We start from the raw sequence: 22,160 nt of genomic DNA, 5'->3' as shown, positions 1-22,160 counted from the left end.
ATACAGCTCGCCCCGCCCAACTGGCTGCCACTCACGTGTTTAGCCACACCTAGCCTGCTGCCACTCAAGGACCTAACCCCACCCATTCAACTGAGATTCAGTTATCTAGCCCCGCCCAGACTGCTGTCACTCAAGCATTTAGCCACACCCAGTACTGCTGAATTTCAAGCACTCAGCCCCGCCCAGGTGACTGAGACTCAAGTATCTAGCCCCGCCCAGGTGACTGAGACACAAGTATCTAGCCCCGCCCAGGTGACTGAGACTCAAGTATCTAGCCCCGCCCAGATAGCTGCCACTCAAGGACCTAACCCCACCCATTCAACTGAGATTCAGTTATCTAGCCCCGCCCAGACTGCTGTCACTCAAGCATTTAGCCACACCCAGTACTGCTGAATTTCAAACACTGAGCCCCGCCCAGGTGACTGAGACTCAAGTATCTAGCCCCGCCCAGATAGCTGCCACTCAAGGACCTAACCCCACCCATTCAACTGAGATTTAGTTATCTAGACCCGCCCAGACTGCTGCCACTCAAGCATTTAGCCACACCCAGTACTGCTAAATTTCAAGCACTGAGCCCCACCCAGGTGACTGAGACTCAAGTATCTAGCCCCGCCCAGGTGACTGAGACTCAAGTATCTAGCCCCACCCAGGTGACTGAGACTTAAGTATCTAGCCCCGCCCAGATAGCTGCCACTCAAGGACCTAACCCCACCCATTCAACTGAGATTCAGTTATCTAGCCCCGCCCAGACTGCTGTCACTCAAGCATTTAGCCACACCCAGTACTGCTGAATTTCAAGCACTCAGCCCCGCCCAGGTGACTGAGACACAAGTATCTAGCCCCACCCAGGTGACTGAGACTTAAGTATCTAGCCCCGCCCAGATAGCTGCCACTCAAGGACCTAACCCCACCCATTCAACTGAGATTCAGTTATCTAGCCCCGCCCAGACTGCTGTCACTCAAGCATGTAGCCACACCCAGTACTGCTGAATTTCAAGCACTCAGCCCCGCCCAGGTGACTGAGACACAAGTATCTAGCCCCACCCAGGTGACTGAGACTTAAGTATCTAGCCCCGCCCAGATAGCTGCCACTCAAGTGTCTGGCCCAATCCGGCCTGCTGCTACACAAAGAAATAAGAAATGTGCAAAACAGGAGACCACTCGGTCCATTTGTTCTTCGTTTGTTGAGCTCATAGCTCAGCTCTCCCTTGATGCTCCTCCAGATCCTTCTTGAAGGTTGTCAAGGTTTCTGCTTCTGAGACTCCATGTCAGTTACCTAGCCCTGCCCAATTGGCTGACACTCAAGTGTTTAACCACACCCAGCCTGCTGCCACTCAAGGACCTAACCCCACCCATTCAATTGAGATTCAGTTATCTAGCCCCGCCCAGACTGCTGACACTCAAGCACTGTGTCCCACCCAGGTGACTGAGACTCAAGTGTCTGGACCTATCCAGCCTGCTGCTACACAATGAAATAAGAAATGTGACAAACAGGAGGAGACCACTCAGTCCATTTGTTCTTCACTTGTTGAGCTCACAGCTCAGCTCTCCCTTCTTGAAGGTTGTCAAGGTTTCTGCTTCTGAGACTCCATGTCAGTTATCTAGCCCTGCCCCAATTGGCTGATACTCAAGCATTTGGCCCCGCCCAGACTGCTGCCACTCAAGTGTCTGGCCCTATCCGGCCTGCTGCTACACAAAGAAATAAGAAATGTGACAAACACAAGTGAGAAGGGGTGGGGCCTGTGGAGGTGATGGCGGCGTGGTCAGCCGGCCTCCTGGGGCGTCTTCTGCGATCTGAAAGGGAAAGAGACTGGACACTTAGTAACCGCGCCCCCTCTTACCTTGGGGTGGCACCACATACCCGATCAGAGCCAGCAAGGTGGTCCTCAGAGCTAGTGATTCTAACGTGACGACACTGTAACCTTTTGTCTTTTAAATATTACATACGTGGGAACATAACAGGATTGGGGGCACAGGTCCCATAAGAACTCGGCACCCCATCGTGTTGTCAGACGCTAAGAAAGCTGAACATCGGTCTGGGACATCGTAAGCTCCTTCTGGCTCCAGTGGTTTGGACTTATGGACCAGTCGGTGGGTTTGTCTGTTTTTTAATTAAGGTCTGACGTAAGCTTCTGCCACACTTGACAGGGCTCCATGTTTAAGAGCACAAACCCTGCATTCAGGCGGACCACCTCAGCTGTGCAAACCACGAGAATGTGACAGAACGGTCAGGGATTCAGACTCTGACATCTCCGGACCACGAAATCACCAGCAGACGCTCACCAAAGAGTGCAACGTACGTCAGGTGGGCAGACGTGACATCAACTGAGGGTCGTGACGCACCAACAACACGACGACGTCTGCCCCTCAAGTTCTCTTGGTGGATGAAACCAATCAGGGTTCCAGGTTGGCGTCCAGCACACAAATCGTGTCTGCGGTGCCAGGGCGCACATGGGGGGGGGGGGGGTCATCGGCGCTCCTAAGTGACATAAAATGTCTGACGGCACACAAAGCCCGTCATCAAGCTGTAGTCAGGGAGGCCGAGGTGTCTGCCCAGTGTGTTGAAAAATCCAACCAGTCGGATGGCAGACGCACAGTGAAGTCAGTGGCGGAGCCCGTGCTGCATGGTGGTCACCGGTGTGGTGGTCTCAGAGGTGACAGCGAGTCTGTGACCCCAGGGGACCTCCTCCCATCTTTAACGAGACTGCCGGCCAACCAGGATGAGAGACGGAAAAAAAACACACAGAGCAGCAAAAAACGTCACCCACTGAGCGGGACTTAAAGTGACGTCTGGGTTTACACGTCCAAAGTAGGATGGCATCACGGTTTGGTGGTACCAAAGACGGGGTCCGGTTTTACTATCAAAAACGTAACCACTGGCTGCGTTTCGCTTTGAAATGAACACCAAAGTGACAGACTGAACAATCAGAATGACAGACAAAGCTCTGCGCTGAATATAAAACAAAAGGAATGTCACTGTGTCCATCCCTCGGCCTGCCTTATGGTGACCTTCTCACAAGAAACCCTAAGGCCTGGGAAATGTGCAACAAATAATGACAGACGTACAAAACGCTAAGCAAATTAAATGGAAAAAAAGATCAGTCTTACTGGAAACCCCCCCCCCCCTACCTGGGACACCAGCTACGCCCCTGCTCAGGGCTCCTGTAAGGTGGGCACCTCCACCCCTGGACAAGAGGGGGCGCTGTTGCTGTCTACCTCTTCTCTACTGTTCTACCACAGCACCAAAGAGCAGACCCCAAACAGGCCTCCCCAGGATTTGTGGAAGCCCTGGCCCTTTTGGGACGAGCACGATACTCTTTATTCAGTCTGCTCCTTTAGGGACCCCCATGCTAGAGAGAGACGGGGCTCCTGTACCCCAGCTTTATTTCGGGGCTCGAATTACCATCATTAAGCAGGGTGATACCCCAACTGTTGACCCATCGCCCAATCAGTCTGTGACACCAGAAAAACACGGACAGGACACGCAGGTGACACACGCGGCAGGGCCAGCGCATCCAGGTGATTGCTGAACAGCACAAGGCCACCAAGCAAAAAAGAAAAACTTTATCTCCATCCAGACCTGCTCTTCTGCTCCTTGGAAACACACCTCGGGGTCTCAGTGCTAACGTTTTCAACGCACCTTCTACTGGAATGCATTTTATACTCAAAAGTATTGCATTTGTCATTCCAACAGATGGCGCATCACAAACTTTATCTCTCGTCCTTTCATTAGGGTGGATGGCAGCTTAAGACTGAAGTAGATGGAGCACACCTGGGCTTTCACGGTGGCTTTTTCTGATTTAGGGTGGTCTTCCTCACAACGCAGCATCACATCTTGAGCTCGGTGCAGTTCTCAAAATTGATCTCCTTTATTTATTTATTTTTAATCACATTAATGTGGATCCCTTTATGGAGGCAAATAACTGGGACTGTCCACACTTCTTTATGGGCCTGAGCTGCACAGCCACCATTTTAAAAAGCTCGGCCTGGAAGTGCAAACATACAACAACAGACAACTCGTCACTTCAATGAGCCTCAGCACTACACCGCTGCTTAGGTTTGGTCAAACCACGCTATTGTTTGTGATGCTCTGTGTGGATTTGAGAGGGGAAACAAAAAGACAATAAGACAGTAGCATTATATAGCGCCTTTCATATCAATCTGTCTAGCCATTGTGATAACCCAGCACAGACTACACAGAGGCACATGTAAAACACACTGGCTTTTTATTTCTCTTCACCTGTGGGGCAAATCTTCCCGTGAACCCCACAGGCAACACACAGTCCCAGAGCACTTTAAACAGCACAAACAATCCTTCCTCTGGCACCACCACTCCTCCCAGGCAACCTCGTCCTCTTCCTCCCAATTCTGGCTCCTGAGTGGTGGATGCTGGCCCTTTTTATAGCCCACCCGGACGTGCTCCAGGTGCTTGATCACCAGTGGCTCATTGCACTTCCGGGCGGGGCTGTAGAGATGTCCAGGTGGGCTCCGGGATCCATGCAGCACCCCCTGGTGGCCACCCCAGATCCCCACCGGGTTGTGGAGAACTCCATCTCCCATGAAACCCTGCGGGAAACTGAGGCGCCATCGTCAGCCAGGGAGGCTGCCACCAAGCGTCCTGGGGGAGGTAGTGAGACATCCATGGCTGCTCCCCTGGACCAAATACAACAGGGGCGTCCTGGCTGGGCATGGGACCCGGCCGCCCATTACACCATCTATTATATGGTGTTCTTCATGTCTCTCTACCTACCCATCTGTCTTTTTATTACTTAGTACCTTCTATCTATCTATCTATCTATCTATCTATCTATCTATCTATCTATCTATCTATCTATCTATCTATCTATCTATCTATCATATTACACCTTTCACATCTATCTACAGTGGTGTGAAAAACTATTTGCCCCCTTCCTGATTTCTTATTCTTTTGCATGTTTGTCACACAAAATGTTTCTGATCATCAAACACATTTAACCATTAGTCAAATATAACACAAGTAAACACAAAATGCAGTTTGTAAATGGTGGTTTTTATTATTTAGGGAGAAAAAAAAATCCAAACCTACATGGCCCTGTGTGAAAAAGTAATTGCCCCCTGAACCTAATAACTGGTTGGGCCACCCTTAGCAGCAATAACTGCAATCAAGCGTTTGCGATAACTTGCAATGAGTCTTTTACAGCGCTCTGGAGGAATTTTGGCCCACTCATCTTTGCAAAATTGTTGTAATTCAGCTTTATTTGAGGGTTTTCTAGCATGAACCGCCTTTTTAAGGTCATGCCATAGCATCTCAATTGGATTCAGGTCAGGACTTTGACTAGGCCACTCCAAAGTCTTCATTTTGTTTTTCTTCAGCCATTCAGAGGTGGATTTGCTGGTGTGTTTTGGGTCATTGTCCTGTTGCAGCACCCAAGATCGCTTCAGCTTGAGTTGACGAACAGATGGCCGGACATTCTCCTTCAGGATTTTTTGGTAGACAGTAGAATTCATGGTTCCATCTATCACAGCAAGCCTTCCAGGTCCTGAAGCAGCAAAACAACCCCAGACCATCACACTACCACCACCATATTTTACTGTTGGTATGATGTTCTTTTTCTGAAATGCTGTGTTCCTTTTACGCCAGATGTAACGGGACATTTGCCTTCCAAAAAGTTCAACTTTTGACTCATCAGTCCACAAGGTATTTTCCCAAAAGTCTTGGCAATCATTGAGATGTTTCTTAGCAAAATTGAGACGAGCCCTAATGTTCTTTTTGCTTAACAGTGGTTTGCGTCTTGGACATCTGCCATGCAGGCCATTTTTGCCCAGTCTCTTTCTTATGGTGGAGTCATGAACATTGACCTTAATTGAGGCAAGTGAGGCCTGCAGTTCTTTAGACGTTGTCCTGGGGTCTTTTGTGACCTCTCGGATGAGTCGTCTCTGCGCTCTTGGGGTAATTTTGGTCGGCCGGCCACTCCTGGGAAGGTTCACCACTGTTCCATGTTTTTGCCATTTGTGGATAATGGCTCTCACTGTGGTTCGCTGGAGTCCCAAAGCTTTAGAAATGGCTTTATAACCTTTACCAGACTGATAGATCTCAATTACTTCTGTTCTCATTTGTTCCTGAATTTCTTTGGATCTTGGCATGATGTCTAGCTTTTGAGGTGCTTTTGGTCAACTTCTCTGTGTCAGGCAGCTCCTATTTAAGTGATTTCTTGATTGAAACAGGTGTGGCAGTAATCAGGCCTGGGGGTGGCTACGGAAATTGAACTCAGGTGTGATACACCACAGTTAGGTTATTTTTTAACAAGGGGGCAATTACTTTTTCACACAGGGCCATGTAGGTTTGGATTTTTTTTCTCCCTAAATAATAAAAACCATCATTTAAAAACTGCATTTTGTGTTTACTTGTGTTATATTTGACTAATGGTTAAATGTGTTTGATGATCAGAAACATTTTGTGTGACAAACATGCAAAAGAATAAGAAATCAGGAAGGGGGCAAATAGTTTTTCACACCACTGTATCTATCTATCTATCTATCTATCTATCTATCTATCTATCTATCTATCTATCTATCTATCTATCTTTTATATAGTGCCTTTCTATCTATCTATCTATCTATCTATCTATCTATCTATCTATCTATCTATCTATCTATCTATCATGTAGCACCGTTCACATCTATCTATCTTTTATATAGTGCCTTTCTATCTATCTATCTATCATATTACACCTTTCACATCTATCTATCTATCTATCTATCTATCTATCTATCTATCTATCTATCTATCTATCTATCTATCTATCTATCTATCATATAGCACCTTTCACATCTATCTATCTTTTATATAGTGCCTTTCTATCTATCTATCTATCTATCTATCTATCTATCTATCTATCTATCTATCTATCTATCTATCTATCTATCATATTACACCTTTCACATCTATCTATCTATCTATCTATCTATCTATCTATCTATCTATCTATCTATCATATAGCACCTTTCACATCTATCTATCTTTTATATAGTGCCTTTCTATCTATCTGTCTATCTACCTATCTATCTATCACATAGTGCCTCCCACATCTATCTATCTATTATATACAGTAGTTCTCTATCTATCCATCTCTGTTTTCATTATATAGTTCCATTCATCTATTTGGATTATGATTATACACTGCCTTTCCATTATCTGTTGATCTTTTTATTATATAGTGCCTTTCCGTTATCTGTCCATTCTTCTACTGTTATATGGTGGTTTTCCTTTATCTATCCATCTATTTAACTTCCCTGTGTGGATAGCGCTTCGAGTACTGAGAAAAGCGCTATATAAATGTAATGAATTACTATTATTATATTATTATTTTATTATATAGTGCATATCTATATGATTAGCTTTTTAATGTATAGTACATTTCCTTTGTCTATTTATTTCATGTATCTGTTTATTATATAGTACCTTTTCTTTATCCTTCTATCTTTTTTTCATTATATTTTGTTTTTCCATTATCTTCTTTTTATTATATACCCGTATTGTCTTAATTATCTATTTATGTTTTATTATGTAGTGCCGTTTCTTGACCAGCCTGTCACTCGTATCTGCTCCTTATAGAAATTGAGAACTGTTAAAACTGAGCGCTGAGTCAGCCCACTCTGCCAAGACCCCTTCGGTACGATGCCAAGGCCGATTTGTTCGCGGTGCACATTTATCTTGCGGGCTGCACATTCGAACTGATTCGTTCACTTCGTGCTCACGAGAGTCCCGTCCGGACCCCTCAACATTCTGTCCCCGGCTGGCTGCTGCGGAATGGTGCGCGTCGCCTGTCCCTTCACGAGGCACATCCCCACAATCTCGCGCTGACATTCGGTGACTCTGCTACATCGATGCCCTTTGCGCCAGTCCAGCTGGCACTGCCGTTCTCCAGCACCCTCTGACCTGCACCGTCTCTGGATGTGACAAACAAACACCCTGCGCGAAACACTTCGACTCCCAGAATGCGCCTTCGCCCGTGACGTCACCGGGGAGCAGCTCTCGCGCGACTTCAGCGCGGCTCCGTCTTGGGATTTCTCGTATTGTTTCATCCGCTCGCTCGCTCGCTCGCTCGCTCGCCGGGATTCGGGATTCTTGTGTCGTTGCGACAGCCTTAAGCTGTGAGGCTGAGAGCGTCGTCACGATATGGCGGATCCCAAATACGCTAACTTGCCGGGCATTGTGAGTACCGAGGGTGAGGAAGAGGAGGAGGGAGGGGAGGAGAGTCGCTCCGGTGAGCGACAAGGGTGGGGAAGAGGATGAAGGGAAAGAGCGAGAGAGCAGCAGGCACCGGACCGGGCACGGCCCTGCAAAACAATCGTCACCGGGGAGAGAGCGCGACGGGCGGGGGTGCCAACGAAAAAGGGAAGGAGGGCATTCCGCAGTGCCAGGGCAAGGCTGCTGTAGCGCCCCCTGAGGACTGGCGCACTGTGTGGAAAGAGGGTGAGGGTGATGGCACGACAGAGCCTGGCAGCTGTGGACTGGACGCCAGGGCATCAGGCACATAGCGAATGAACGGAGAGATATCTGCCAGTGAATGAAACGAACGGAATGTGCCGCGTGTGCCCCGCTTGCCTGACGTCTCCGCTCACAGCCCTTGTCGTGTCTGTCCCTTTGCAGGCCATGAATGAACCCGACGTCTACGAGACGAACGATCTTCCCGAGGATGACCAGGCCCAGTTTGAGTCGGTGAGTAACGCACTGCGGAGGGCACTGGGATCAGAAGGGTGTCGCTGCAGAGCTCCCAGTGAATGAGGCGTAGACAGGTGTGACCCACAGGTGGCGCTCCTCGCTGCCCTTGGTGTGTGGCCGGCATTGAGCGGGTACTGACGGGCAACGGACCGATGAGTGAGCCGCTTGAAAACACAGGCAGGCCCTGGACTCGAGGCCTGATGGCCTTCCACAGGGTGCACCCAGCCTTGGTTGGCACTGAATTTGCATCCTCACGATGAAGTGGCATAGCGCCCAAGGTTGGTGAGAGTGCTGGCCGCGGCTCCTGGTGCAGCCACACTAGAGTGTGCCACTTGGTGCCATGGCAGTCACAGGAAGGGGAGCTGTGATGTTTCCTTGGACCGCGATGGAGGCTGGCAGGTGGACCGGGTGACCATTGCTTGTGCCCGTCTCGGGGGCGCGCTGTATGTGTGTGTGTGTGTGTGTTAACTGGATGCTAACTCCTGTCTTTCTCTCTTTCCCCTCTCGCTCTCGCTCTCTGCTGTGAAACGCCAGGAGCTGGTAAGATGTGCTTCATTTGCTCGCCCGCCTGCCCGCTTTGTGTTGATGTGCGTGCTGTGCGCTCACCTTGCCCATCTCACCTGCGCTCTGGCTGGCTTGCTGGCAGGCTGGCATCCTCTCCTTCCCTTGACAGTCCTCTCTTTTCCTTTCTTGAACCTGCATTGCCAGCTGGCAGTTTCTTTCGGGGTGTACTAAAGGGGTGACACTGGTGGCCGTCACCCTTTGATGCATTCTACTTGAGACTGGCACGTAACTGTAATGGGTATAAATGGGGTGGGATAATGTGCCCCCGGTCCATCCTTTAAGCCCCCATGAAGTGCAATGTAGGGTTTGGCTGGTAGATCCTTCAGTATGCCATTGAGTCTGCTTGGTATCAAAGGCACACGAAAGAATAAAGCCGTTAAAGGGGGGGGGGGGCATCAGGGAGGGTCTCTAGGTGGGCAACTCGCAAGCCAGGTCAACTGGGCGAGGGTATCTAATGCCAGAACATCTGAAACACCTGACGACATAACTGGTCCAGCAGCACGTGGAGTAATGGAAAGAAGGTGCGCGTGTGGTGAAGGGCACCAAGATGGTGCTGCCCACTCTGCCAGGCATACCACACACAGACTCTCGGAGGGGCTCAAATCTGGTGCCAGTCAGTAAGAGCTGCTCTGTCCTCAGAGAGGAGGCCTTCCTCTCAGCTGCTGGACTGTGCCATCGTGGCCACTGTGTCCATCAGAGCCACCAGTATTTGTGTGGCACCATTCATGTGTGGCATTGTAAGGATGACTGGGGGGGTCTGTCAAGTCTTTATATGGCGACTAAAAGACACAAGTGTGAGTGCGTGTGCGCCGGGCATGTGTCGGTGTGAGTGTGCCAGCCATTTGTGCTGGTGTGAGTCACCGCATGTGGCAGCAGACCTGGCCACACTGGTAACCCCCCATCGGTGTGGCACCGCAGCGGGCAGCTCATCCAGTTTGGAAATCCTGGCCAGTAAAACATAACATGTCAGGGGACACCCCTGCTGTGACCCTTGAGTTCTCAAAAGGCATCATACCAGGGCAGGGCAGGGCAGGGCATGGCAGAGTGCCACATCAACGGAGAGAAGGCGCAGGGCTGGGAAAAAGTCTTTGCCCCCTTCCTGACCTCCTCGCTTTTTGAATGTTGTGCGGTTTCAGAGAAGGGGAGCCCGAGTGGACGCCCGATGCCACTTTTAAATCACAACATGGTGTATTCAGGTGACACCGTCATCCAACACCCCCCATTGCCCCCAGCGGTTTAAATACTCGGTTGCTGCGCCCCTGGGGTTGGTGATCACAGCTAAACGATTTCTGTCGTTTGCTCTTCATCCTCCACATTGCACCCCCCGCTCCCCAGCTGTTACCCCCCCAACCCCGCTGTTCTTTACATTCAGTCAGACACCTTGGTAGGTTTGTAAAGCGACACCTTCTGTTGGGTCCAAGTTAGGACCCCAGGACTGTGCCACCCAGTTGGTCTTTTGGCTCGTCTTCCGGGGTCTCACCCACACAGCCAGCTAATTGTGCCTTCAGAACATTCGCAGCCCGTCACGCCCAGCGCCATCCTGATGTTCTGGCCAGGCATTGCAGGACCTCTGTGTGCTCCAGAGGGTCTTCCTTTTGACAGAACCCTTGGAGATCATCCTGATGCTGCTTTGCTCTGACGCTCCACATGGACAGCATCTCCCATTTTTCCCCTCCGTCTCTTTCTTACAAGTGGCGTCCTGAACGCTGAGCTGCGGCCGGAGGTGGATGTTCTCCCGGGGTCCTCTGTGACGTCCTGTATGACTCGTCGTGGTGCCCTTGGTGGGGGGAGGCCAGCTATTCCATTCCAAGATGTCCTCTTACTGTGGTGCCTTCCAAATGGCTCAGTTTCCCCCCTAAACCCCTCATCTCTTGTGAGGTTTCCTTTGATCGAGGGCCGGTGTTCTTCTAGAAACTTCATGGTGTGGACGCTAGGGGTCACTGTTATTAAACCCAACAGTCAGACACTCAGGACACAGGGTGAAAGCACCCAGAAGTAATTACATGGTGCCCACCCAGAACCACAGCCACAATAAACAGTCAATGAATAACACAAAGCACACTGTTCTCATCTCTCTATTCTCTTCTCCTCCACACCTCCCAGTAAGCTTCGTCCACCTCCCCCCGACTCCGGCTCGCCTGCTGGGGGTCTTCAGCGGTCCTTTAAATAGTCCTTGACCCGGTCAGACGGAGAATTCAAGTTTGTGACTTCCTGGTACTTCCGGGCTATTAGGGAAGCACGACTCCCCTGGTGCCACCCAACAGGGCCGAGATACCAAACTCCAATTCCCAGGATGCCCTGTGGGCATCTGGGGCACTGCTACACTCTAGGGGAGCTGCCATCTAGCGTCTGGGGAGGGGGCAGTGCCCTAAAAATGCTGCCCTCCTTCCATTCTTGGGGCGTCCCAGCCGGGCTGAGCCGTCTCTTACAATGGTGACATTGTCACTCTCACGACGAGGGTCGACTAAATTCAAGTCCGCTAAGTCGAGTTGCGCCAGACAACAAAGATTTTGCCCCCTGAACGCTTTGGGCGGCCCTCGTGCATTCTGCCCCCCGGTCACAAAAAGCCGCCATCACATAGCGCTTTGTCACAGTCGCCCGTTTTTTTGTGATTTAAGTATGACAGCAGCATGTGGAGCACATGTGGCGCCTTTACTAGGAATGTCACCCGGATGTGCCAAGTGCTGATGCCCCACTAGTGTCATGACCTGTGAGCCGGGCAGACAAACCGCATGGCCAACCAGCATCTAAAACTTGGGACCAGTGAAGTGTTTTATAGAAGTGATGATGGATTTCGATCTATGAATGTAACCGATGCCACGATGAAGGCAGGCCACAAGTCACACCTGCTAGAGGGGCAGAGGGGAATCTTGTGGAAGTGCTGTTGGGAGTTGATTTGGCACCAAATTATGACCAGCTGGTGGCCAGCCTGAAGGTCGATGTGTCACTAAAGATTCAGGTTGGACCTCCCCACTGATCCTGGTGACGATCACAACATCATCCGAACAGTCTGGATGAGGACAGGCCATCGAGCCTCCCAGTCCTGTCCACTCAGTTCTACCGAAATAACATCAAGTTGGCGCCGTCTTCCCCTTAGCCCTGCTCGGGGGTAAGCGGGTTTGGGTAGCAGGCTGATGGCTATTAAGCAGTGCTCTGTGTCTTCTCTTCTCCCCATTATCTAAAATTAAGATTGGCAGCCATTCATCCTGGCAGATAATCCAAACCAGAGGAGATCAGGAAGGGGGCACATACTTTTTCACAGCATGCGCCAGCTTGAGCACCAGCACCCCCTTAAAATGTTGTGGCATCCTTGTGTCTCGGCCGTCTTTCCTGGTCCTGTTGGCCACTCGTACTTCCAGCTCCAGCAGCTGAGACATGCCAACCCTCCTGGTGAGCCATGCCCAGTACCCGCTGTCAATGACAGACAGTTCAGTTTATGTGGTGCTTTACACTGACAGTGTGACCATCAGTGTGCAGCCTCCACCTGGGTGATACGATGGCAGCCATTCTTACGCCTGTACACTTGCCACACATGAGCTATTAGGTGGTGAAGGGATGGCAGAGGTCGGTAGGGACAGAGAATGACCAGGCCATGATGGGCAATTTAGTCAGGACATCGGGGTACACCCTACATCTTCAAAAGATGCCCAGGGGTCTTTTATAGCTATGCAGAGTCTGGACCTCATCTGAAGGATGGCACCCATTTTAACAGTGCAGTGTCCCCGTCCCCACACTCAAATCATTGGGTGAGTGCCCCCTGCTGGCATTGCCAACATCTCTTTCAGCAGCAACACCAACTTTCCAGTCCAAGCCCTAGCCAGGTCTGAATATGCCCAGCGTCAGGTTGGTTGGCTGTTCCGAAGTGCAGGTGGCACGGCTGTTGGGCTGCAGCAGCTTTACTTCAGTGTTCTTCTGGATTGTTGTGGTTGAACCCAGCAGCCTCAGACAGGAGGCTCATTTCAGCCACTTGTGCCCGTGACCCGCTCCTTGGGAGCTGCAAACCCAAACTGAGCCGAGTTGATAGCACCCAAGTGGGCTGACCGGTGGTCTCCTCCTCAAGAACTTCCATTTGAGACCCGTCTGTAGTCATGTGAAATGTCTTCTGGAGGGCATCTGCCATGCGTGCCATTCTGAGGGGTCACTTGTTGGAATTAGTGCCCGTGTTGGTGGTGGTGGTGTCTGCCCAGACCTGGTGCCACATGCATTGGCATTCTTTCAAGCTGACACCATAGTGGAGTGTTGGTCAGGAGTTAACCGCTTTGTTGCAGACATTGAGACGTTATGCCGGGGTGACCAGAATGCCACACGGCATGGCTGACTGGTGTCCGAGTTCAACTCCAAATAGTGCTGGGTGTCGGGCACCTCCTGGTGTGCCAGTCAGCATGTGACACGAGCCACGGACGAGTTTCAGTTTGACACTTTGGAATGAATAGAGGAGATGATGGGGGTCTGTCAGTCAGTTCAGGGATTTGTTAATGGGCAGGTTTGGGCGGGTGCCATTCCTGACTCTCAAGTTGTCTTCATCAGTTTTGAACACGGCCAGGACCCGAGCTCCGTACCCAAGCACTTTGGGGGTCCTGCTGAATCAGGGGGTGTCAGGTCAGCCCGGTCTCTAAAACACCAGCTGCAGATGCCGACAGAGTCACATGGTGTCACGCAGCTGTGCCGCCTGGCATCTGCTAGGCTGTGTGGGCACAATCCTTGTGACAGATTAATGAGGATATGCAGTGGCATAAATAGTATTTGCTGGACCCCCCCCTCCCCGGGTCCCCTCTTGTGAAGTCAAATCCAATTAAAAAAGACCACCTTCTTTTGAGCTTGTGAAAAAGTCACACGCTGAGTCGGAGTGACCCGTGAGCAGATGGCCGATTCTGGAAATCCGCAGTCATGTGAAAAAGTAAGTGCACCCCCTTGGAAGATGTTGACTTTCTCAACAAACACCAACAGGCAAACAGTCGACCTTCATGCAACCAGCGCCTTCCGAGAAAAGGTGACAAACTTGGTGGGCACGAAGGGGCATCACAGACACTTAAACTGCAGACACAATTGCGCCAGCTACGGTCCTAAATCCCTTTTCACTGGTCTCCCAGTATCCAGCACTCTTGCTTTTCTTTCCTTCTCTTTTCCATTCCTCCCTCTCTCCTTCCTTCGCCCCTCCAGGCAGATGTTGCCCCCCCCCCCCCCCCCCAGAGTGAGATGAGGTGGTCCTTTTTACGCTTGAGCCAGGGCATTACAAGGAGGGCACAAGCCTGGTGGCACTCATGTGGCGGTCCAATGGGACTGCAGCTCCCAGCATGCCCTGCAGACACATGAATGGCAATACTGCCCCAGGAATGCTGCCGTCTAGCATGTCCATGGAGAAGGTGGTCTTAGGAGGCTGCCCACCCCTGTCCATCCATTGTCTCTGCCTCCCGGCCAGGTAAGGGAATGGGGGGTCCATCCTGGTTGAGACCCCAAAACAACAGGACTATGTGCCTTCTTGATCGTTTATTTATTCACCGATAATATCCGTAGGTGTGACGTCTGCTGGACCGCCAGTCACACCAGTAGCTGGTTTGACTTCTTGTTGTGGCCCACCAGCCTGTGACATCGACTCGGTGACATTCTGGACACAATGGCTTCCATTGTGGGATGTTGGTGGGTTTTCTTGCATGTGCTTCCAGTTTGAACATCTGAATGGGATTCCAATCAGGGCTTTGATGGGCCAGTCCGTAGCCCCCCAAGTCTTCCTCCCGAGACCCTTGCTCGGTGGGTTTGCTATCATTGAAATGGCCGTCTGTGGTTCAACTTCAGCTTTTGGCTAAATGGCTGCCAGGAGGCCCTCAGGCAGCGCATGTCCAGTCTGCCAGGGTGGTCTTCTCCCGAGTCGCCGTCACACACGTCGACTTACTGTGCTGCCACCCTTTGATTCATCAGCTCAGAGCGCGGTGGTCCTGAAGGCCTGCTGACTGCTCAGATGACTTCATGTCAGGTCACCTCTGTGATGTTCTTGCAGACGTCTTTTAGCATCAAGGGGTCCGCCCTTGGGCTGGCCAGTCCTGTGGTCACCTGAGGTCTACGCCACCTATTGGCGATTGACCTCCAGTCAGTCGGCCATCTTGTTTGAATTCCTCTGCCAGACCCCTCGGCAGCTCGTTTGATCTCAGCATGATGAGACCCCTCACGTCGATAACAGAGCAGCAGACCCCCGGTATCTGTGGTTTAAGTAAGACAGTCCGGCCCACCCACAGACTCCTGAAGGAGCCCCTGAAGGGCTGCTAGATGGTGGGCCGCACTTACGTTCTCTATTTTTGTTCATTTGGATTATGAGGATGAGTCCAGGGGGGCAGCTCAGTGTGGCTGTCATTTCTTCAAGAAGACCACCTTTATCTGTGAGCTCTGCTTCTGTGCTTTGTTAGTTTGGCTTGTGATGGAGGAGTGGATGTCCGAGTGAGTGAAGACCTGGGGGTCCGGGAAATGGATGAGATCCCAGTTCAAGGAGGTCTGCACCAGGGGTGGTCTTCAAGTCCTCACTTCTTTAATCTGCTAATGGAGGTGTTGACTTAGAGGATAAGAGACGAGTCCCCCCAGTGTTGCATTGTGCTGAGGATGTTGAGGTGTGAGGCACCAGACGTGAAGTGGAGAGGAAGAAGAAGATGACAGCGTATGTCAGAAGTTACCTGCACTGAGAAGAGTGGAGACGTTTAAATATGGAGGATCAGAGATGGCAGAGAGGGAAGTGTGGAGGGCACAACTGGAAGAAGGCGTCAGGAGTGTGGTGGGATCAAAGGGATAAGGAGAACATTAAAGGTCAGGTTTTTAAGACCACCAATGAAGTTTGGAGCTGAGACACGAACAGTGAAGGGGGCTCAGCAGGAGAAGAAGAAGATGGATGAGGCAGAAATGAGAAGGCAGAGATGATGGATGTGTGGAGTCACAGAAAAGGGGCAGAATAAGAAATGAGACCACCAAGAGGGGTAGAGAAAGGACAGGAAAGGAGACTGAAGTGGTCTGGACCTGTCATGAGGGGTGACGATGAAGATGTGGACATAGGAGGACGAGAAAGTGAAGAAGGCCAACGTGGAGGAAGCTGACCGGGCACATCGACCCCATATAGAGGTGGGAAAGGAGGAAGAGGAAGACGACTTGTTTGCACGCAGATCAGCTGTTTGCCTGTTCAAAGATGTTTCCAGAGGGTGGGCTTCGATTCTCAAACGCCACTTGAGAGACCAGCAGTGCCAGTTTAGGGACCTTCTCATTGTTTATCCATAGTCATTGTCACCAGGGGCCCCTCCAGCCCCCTAGACCCCAGCTGCACATCCCATAATCAAACACGTGCGACTGAAATGCCCCCCCCCCCCCCCACAGCTAGAGGGCACCATGCCTGCCCTTCTATTAATGGCTGCCAGAGTGGCCTTGCATGGCACACAGGGTGAGGGTGTGCCCGCTCCAGTCATTCGTGTCTCACTCCAGATGCCGCCGCGCCATTTTTCCCATCATCTCATCTTTGTGCCTAACCAGTGTCTGTTAAGATGGCGCCCAGGCCGGTGCCCGAGACTCACCAGCCTCTGTCTGTTTCCAGGAGGAGCTGTGCAGTGAGAGCGTGGAGCGCATCGTGGTCAACCCCAACGCCGCCTACGACAAGTTCAAGGACAAGCGGGTCAGCACCAGGGGGCTTGGTAAGTGGCCGCTCCTCGGGGACGGACCACCCGTCTCATTGGTGGGTCGCTCTCACGCATTCTTGTGTTCCTCTGCAGATTTCTCCGATCGCATCAGCAAAGCCCGGCGGATCGGCTACGAGGCTGGCGATTTTGAAATTGTACGTATCGGTTGCTGGTGGGCTGGTAAGTAGGACCACCAGCCCGTGCCATTGACAGGCTCCTCCTCTTCCACTCTTTCAGCTCCCAGAAGGCTCCAGCGTGAAGGAGAGCCCTCAGCAGAAGTACCAGCGGCTGCTCGCCGAAATCCAGGAGCTCACCGAGGAGGTGGAGCAGATCCAGGTACAGTAGTGTATGTGTGCCCTCCTACATCGGGGTCCCGCCGAGGCGCCGCATGGCCCACTGAGTGTCCACCTCTCTTCCAGGTGCTCACCAAGGAGTCCTCGTCGGAGGAGAAGCTGACCCCGGTGGCTCTGGCCAAGCAGGCAGGTCTCCTCAAACAGCAGCTGGTGTCCTCCCACCTGGAGACGGTGCTGGGCCCGGACGCCGCCATCAACCTGAGTGACCCAGACGGGGCGCTGGCCAAGTGAGTGTCACCCCTGTACCCACTGTGGCACCGACAGGCTGCCCCTCGTGACGCTTGGTTTTGTCCCGCAGGCGCCTTCTCACTCAGCTGCAGTCCGCCAAGAGCCAGAAAGCCAAGCAGGCCGAGCCGAAGCCCCCCAGCCGAAGTCCCGACGGTGCGGTGGTCTACGAGCTGCACAGCCGGCCAGGACAGGAGAAATTCTCCGAGGTGGCCAAGGTGAGGGCCACTCGCTTGCCCACCATGCCCTCCACTGAAGCTCTCCTGTGCTGACGATGCCACTTGCTCTTCCTTGCAGGTTGCCGAGCTGGAGAAGAGACTGGCGGAGCTGGAAGCCTCCATTGGCTCCGGACCGGAGAGAATGGTAGGTGTGGCCTTTGAGAAGTGGCACCCCAAGTGGCCTTGATGCCAAGTGGCACCCCCTGAGCCTCCTCTTGTTTTTCAGAGCCCTCTGACCGCCGGACTTCAGGGATCCAACATTATGGTGAGTGGTGCTGCGTTTGGCTGCTCGTCACTACAGGGCACAGCTTCTTAAAGGGTCTCTCGTCTTTCCTAGGATACCATCGAGGTCCTGCAGGCCAAAGTGGGCGCCTTGGACTGTGTGGCATTGGACCAGGTGGAGGCCCGACTCCAGGTAGGCTCGAGTTTCAGGTGTGCCAACTAAGGTACAGCTGCCCACCTAACCAGGTCTTCTTGACATCTTCTCCCCTGCAGTGTGTCCTTGGCAAGATGAACGAGATTGCGAAACACAAGGCGGCACTGGAGGACACGGAGACCCAGAGCAAGGTGGGTACCTGGGTGGGCTCGGACTCTCTGGGCTCGCTTCAGATTGTCCACTCAGCACTTCTTGTCGTCTTTATGCAGATCTCGCAGCTGTTTGACGTTGTCCAGAAGTGGGACTCGATGGCCGTGACCCTGCCGCAGGTGGTGCAGCGGCTTGTGGCCCTGAAGGAGCTTCATGAACAAGGTAGGTGGGCACCGCTGTTGGCTGGGGTGGGGGCGCCTGGTGCTCTTCAAACTTCTGCGATGGTCACTAGCCACCGAGCACGTGTTGTGAAAGATGACATGCGGTACGGTGGGGGGGTCCCCACTATACGGCTGCTTTCTCGGCCTGGTCTGTGCTCCCATGCCACTAGGGGGCAGCGTCACACTGAAGGTGCCTTGGCGAGTATTCTGGCCTCCATAGTCTCCATAGACCTCCAAACCCCCCAACTTCACACACTTGACGTTACCAAACAGTTCAGGGGTCCTCGGTGTCTCTGCTCCGTGGCCATCAGAGTCCTCGTCCTCCTCCAAAGTAACTCGACTGCCATCTTTAATCGCCAAGTCAGATTTTATACGCACACCGAGTTCATGTTTGTCGGTGTGGGCCTGAAGCAAATGCTCGGGCCCGCCAGTTCCTCTCCGTATTGTGCCAGACCTTTGGCGCGTTCCTCCTGACGGGACTGGACTGGACTGGACTGGTGTCCCGGGGTCGAGGATGTGGGACTTAGGAGTGGGGCTTGGTGGTGGCCACACGTTTGTGTCTGCGTTGCCACTTTGGAGGTACGCTTGGGTCCACTCCCCCCCATAACTTCCAGATGACACTCCTGTTTTATGAGGTTCACCAGTCCCAGTACCCCCACAACCACCTGACGTGATGTTCCTTTGGATTGCCCACCTTAGCGTCACGTTTATGTTTATCCCCAAAACAACGAGCCAAAAGCGTTGAGCTACTGTGCGACAGAAGGTCTGCCTGGTGCCCACTGCAGATTTACCTCATCTCCTCCGTGTGACCAGTTTTGTGAGGGTCCCCAGCGCCCATGGGCGTGGTTTGGGCAGATCTCGACAGTCGGTGCCTGACCCGGATGATCAGGACCACAAACTACGTTTACCGGGGGGCTTAGTGACGTCCACGGGGACACAGAGGACAGAGGTGTTTCTCGTTGTTCCGCTTGATTGCGGTCATTTTGTCTCTTTGTGACACACCCTGCGGCGTGACGCTTTTGACGTGACCGGAGTCACCAGGTGTGTCACAGCACTTTGGTCCTCCAGTGCCACACGCGTCCCTTTTTCCTCTGAAGTAAAACCTGCAGCAGTTCAAGTGACGTTTCCATACTCACCAGTGGTTTACAAGCAAAGGGTCCGCCAGTGTTGACTGTCCTTGCCACCCCACCTGGACCCCCTGCCGTTGTAAAGTCTCGAAGTCCTAGCGTGTCGAACCTGACGCTGAATTGGGCCCCATGTCCACCACCGTCTCCTCTTGTGGCCCATGAGCCTCTCATCAGTGCTTATGTCATCACTGGGGACAAGCACCTCGGCGACGATCACCTGACACGTGTGTCCCCCCGATCGTGCGGTTTTGGTGCTGAGTGATTGGCGTCGTCATCGGACCCAAAGTGAGCACCTGCAGTAACTGGCTTGTGGCCCACCGCCATCTCTTCACTGCTTTACCCAGCATGCCCTGCAGTATCGGGAGACTAAAAAAACACCCCCATGTGACAGTGACAAACCAACGGGTTACCGTGACTTTTCTGACTTTGCTCAGCATGGCGGTTTGTTTCTCCACCATTGACAAATCGTAAATAGCCCAGAATATACCAGGAGCCCTGTAAGTGGGCACCAAGAATGGGCAGGGTTGGCCAACACCAAACATGACCGACCAGTCGTCACTGTCGCTCGATTCAGCGAATTCTAACACTGGCCTCACGCCTTTCTGATTGGCCGATGGCTCCGCCCCACTTGTGACTATTCATGAGTTACCTTAAAGTGGCAGAACACACAGAAGTGTTCAGGATTTGTAGCCGCATGTTGGTTTTTATCCACTAGGTGGCAGCCTTAATTACCATAAGGAACATTGTGACGCGTCACCCCGAGTCTGACTCGGCCTTCACCGTATTTACGAGCCCAAATCTCGCTTGGGGTCAAAACCCACGAGGTCAGTGGTGGGTGACGGATGCCACTGTTGCTCTTGAGGCCTCCCACTTAGCTATCAGCCTGGGGTTCTGCTGAGCCTTTCAAAGCTCATTTTGTGTCACGAAGTCTGCGTGCTGCCAAGCTTTGCATATTTCCATACGGTTGCTTGTGGAAGCCTGGACCTTTTGGAGGCGGCTCCTTGGGAAGAACCCGACTTGAGAAGAAAGATCCACCATCTTTAACCCGATGTGTTTGATTTCCTTGTTGGCTTACCCACAAGGAAAGCACTGGTGCTACTGGTGTCCCAGTTCACCACGCAGTATGAGAGTTCGTAACTCCAAAGCATGGGAGCCACCGGAAATCTGAAGCTTTACCCTCAAGTCGTTTAGTTGGGGCGCACGACGGCTGTCCAGTAACCGACCTCCCCGAGTGGCGAGGGTCTTGGGAGCGAGAGAGCAGGACGTGACTCGTGTGGCACACGTCCGCTCTGAGTTCGTTTCACATCGAGGACTCCAAGCACGGCCACGGAGGGCGGCGTTCCATCATTACGGAAATCCGTGGGAGGATGAAGGCCGAGTTGGGTGTTGATGCCCCTTCATGCTATCTGGGCACAGAAAGGGGGGTCTCGAGTTGAGTGAAGGTGGGGTGCCCCATAGAGGCAACGTGCCAAAACTTGGAGGCCCTGATTACAGAAGGTGGGTTGTGTTTGGGTTAATGTGCCACTGGCATCTCAGCTGGCACCGTTTCCACAATCGCCCCATACTCCTGTGATGATGGCAGAGGTCACTTGCCGATGGGTTCCCCGAATCAGAAAGCGCATCACGAGAAGTTGGGACTCGTCACTGGGGAGGAAACGTGGCCTGAAATGTGCAATGGAAGCATAGAGGCTCCATGATCCCCCCCCCCCCAATACATCTCATGGGCAGCAGCTGGCCACAGTAGTCATGGTGACAGTTTTCTGGGCCACACAAGTTAGCCGTCACTAGAGAGCCCTGCGCTCCCCCCATGAAGTCACTAAAAGAGGCCATCAAACAGAAACTTAGTGAGAAGCTGAGCCCACCGTCCCACAAATCGAAGACCCCCCACCAGGGAATGTTGGGTTTACCCATCCACCCCCAGAGATTAGTTTATCTTTCTGCACTGGTCGCCTCAAGGGGGCGGTAAAGGGTTGGCCGGTGGACCAAGAGGATAGCTGGCCCTCTTTTAAAGTCCCCAGCAGCCCCGATGGACCCAATACCCTTGGGGCAGCTGGGAAATGAAGTCCATCAGGCAGTAGGTAATGTTGAGGGGAGTTTGAGCAGCAGGTTTTCTGTTCATAAATCACCGAGTCCCCCTTGAATGCCACTGTAAAGAGCCGGATGCCCCGCTGATGCCCATCACTTGACGGGCGCTTTGCTTTTCTCAACAGCCATGCAGTTTGGACAATTGCTGGCCCACTTAGACACAACCCAGCAGATGATCAAGAACTCTCTGAAGGACAACGCAGCCCTGTTGGCACAGGTATGTAAGGCAGGTGACCCCCCCCACACACACACAGGGGTCCAGCACCCCCTCTTCTGATACCTTCCTTGCCGTTTCTGCAGGTCCAGCACACAATGAAGGAGAACCTGGTGGCCGTGGAGGACAACTTTGCCAGCCTGGATACCCGGATGAAGAAGCTAAGCCCCTAGCGCCAAAGGCAGCAGCCAGCCCGTGTGTGGGCAACAGCAGCAGCGCCAGGCCTGCCCCAGCCATGTCCTGTAGCATCCCCTTCAATAAAGCGCCTTGTGCCCGAGCT

General features: G+C 52.4%; 1 protein-coding gene across 1 annotated transcript; it reads left to right on the top strand.

Moving 5' to 3' along the window:
- Positions 1-8,018: 8,018 nt before the first annotated feature.
- dctn2 (dynactin 2 (p50)) lies at positions 8,019-22,157 on the top strand. The gene is made up of 14 exons (XM_028792551.2): positions 8,019-8,194; positions 8,633-8,701; positions 16,830-16,926; positions 17,005-17,066; positions 17,149-17,247; positions 17,331-17,491; positions 17,563-17,707; positions 17,787-17,852; positions 17,934-17,972; positions 18,045-18,122; positions 18,203-18,274; positions 18,353-18,455; positions 21,792-21,883; positions 21,967-22,157. Exons 1-14 carry the CDS (start codon positions 8,159-8,161, stop codon positions 22,051-22,053), a joined length of 1,206 nt encoding a protein of 401 aa, XP_028648384.1. The 5' UTR covers positions 8,019-8,158; the 3' UTR covers positions 22,054-22,157.
- The last annotated feature ends 3 nt before the right edge of the window (positions 22,158-22,160 follow it).

Source organism: Erpetoichthys calabaricus, chromosome 3, assembly GCF_900747795.2.
Source record: "Erpetoichthys calabaricus chromosome 3, fErpCal1.3, whole genome shotgun sequence".
In the NCBI taxonomy this organism is placed as follows: domain Eukaryota; kingdom Metazoa; phylum Chordata; class Cladistia; order Polypteriformes; family Polypteridae; genus Erpetoichthys; species Erpetoichthys calabaricus.
Note: the sequence above shows the minus strand (reverse complement) of the source record. Positions and strands in the feature narration are given on the sequence as shown.

Excerpts from the sequence above, each read along its gene's own strand:
- dctn2 (XM_028792551.2), top strand. The coding sequence starts at position 8,159 with ATGGCGGATCCCAAATACGCTAACTTGCCGGGCATT. Across the intron at positions 8,702-16,829 it reads ACCAGGCCCAGTTTGAGTCG|GAGGAGCTGTGCAGTGAGAG; the intron begins GTGAGTAACGCA and ends GTCTGTTTCCAG. Across the intron at positions 16,927-17,004 it reads GGTCAGCACCAGGGGGCTTG|ATTTCTCCGATCGCATCAGC; the intron begins GTAAGTGGCCGC and ends GTTCCTCTGCAG.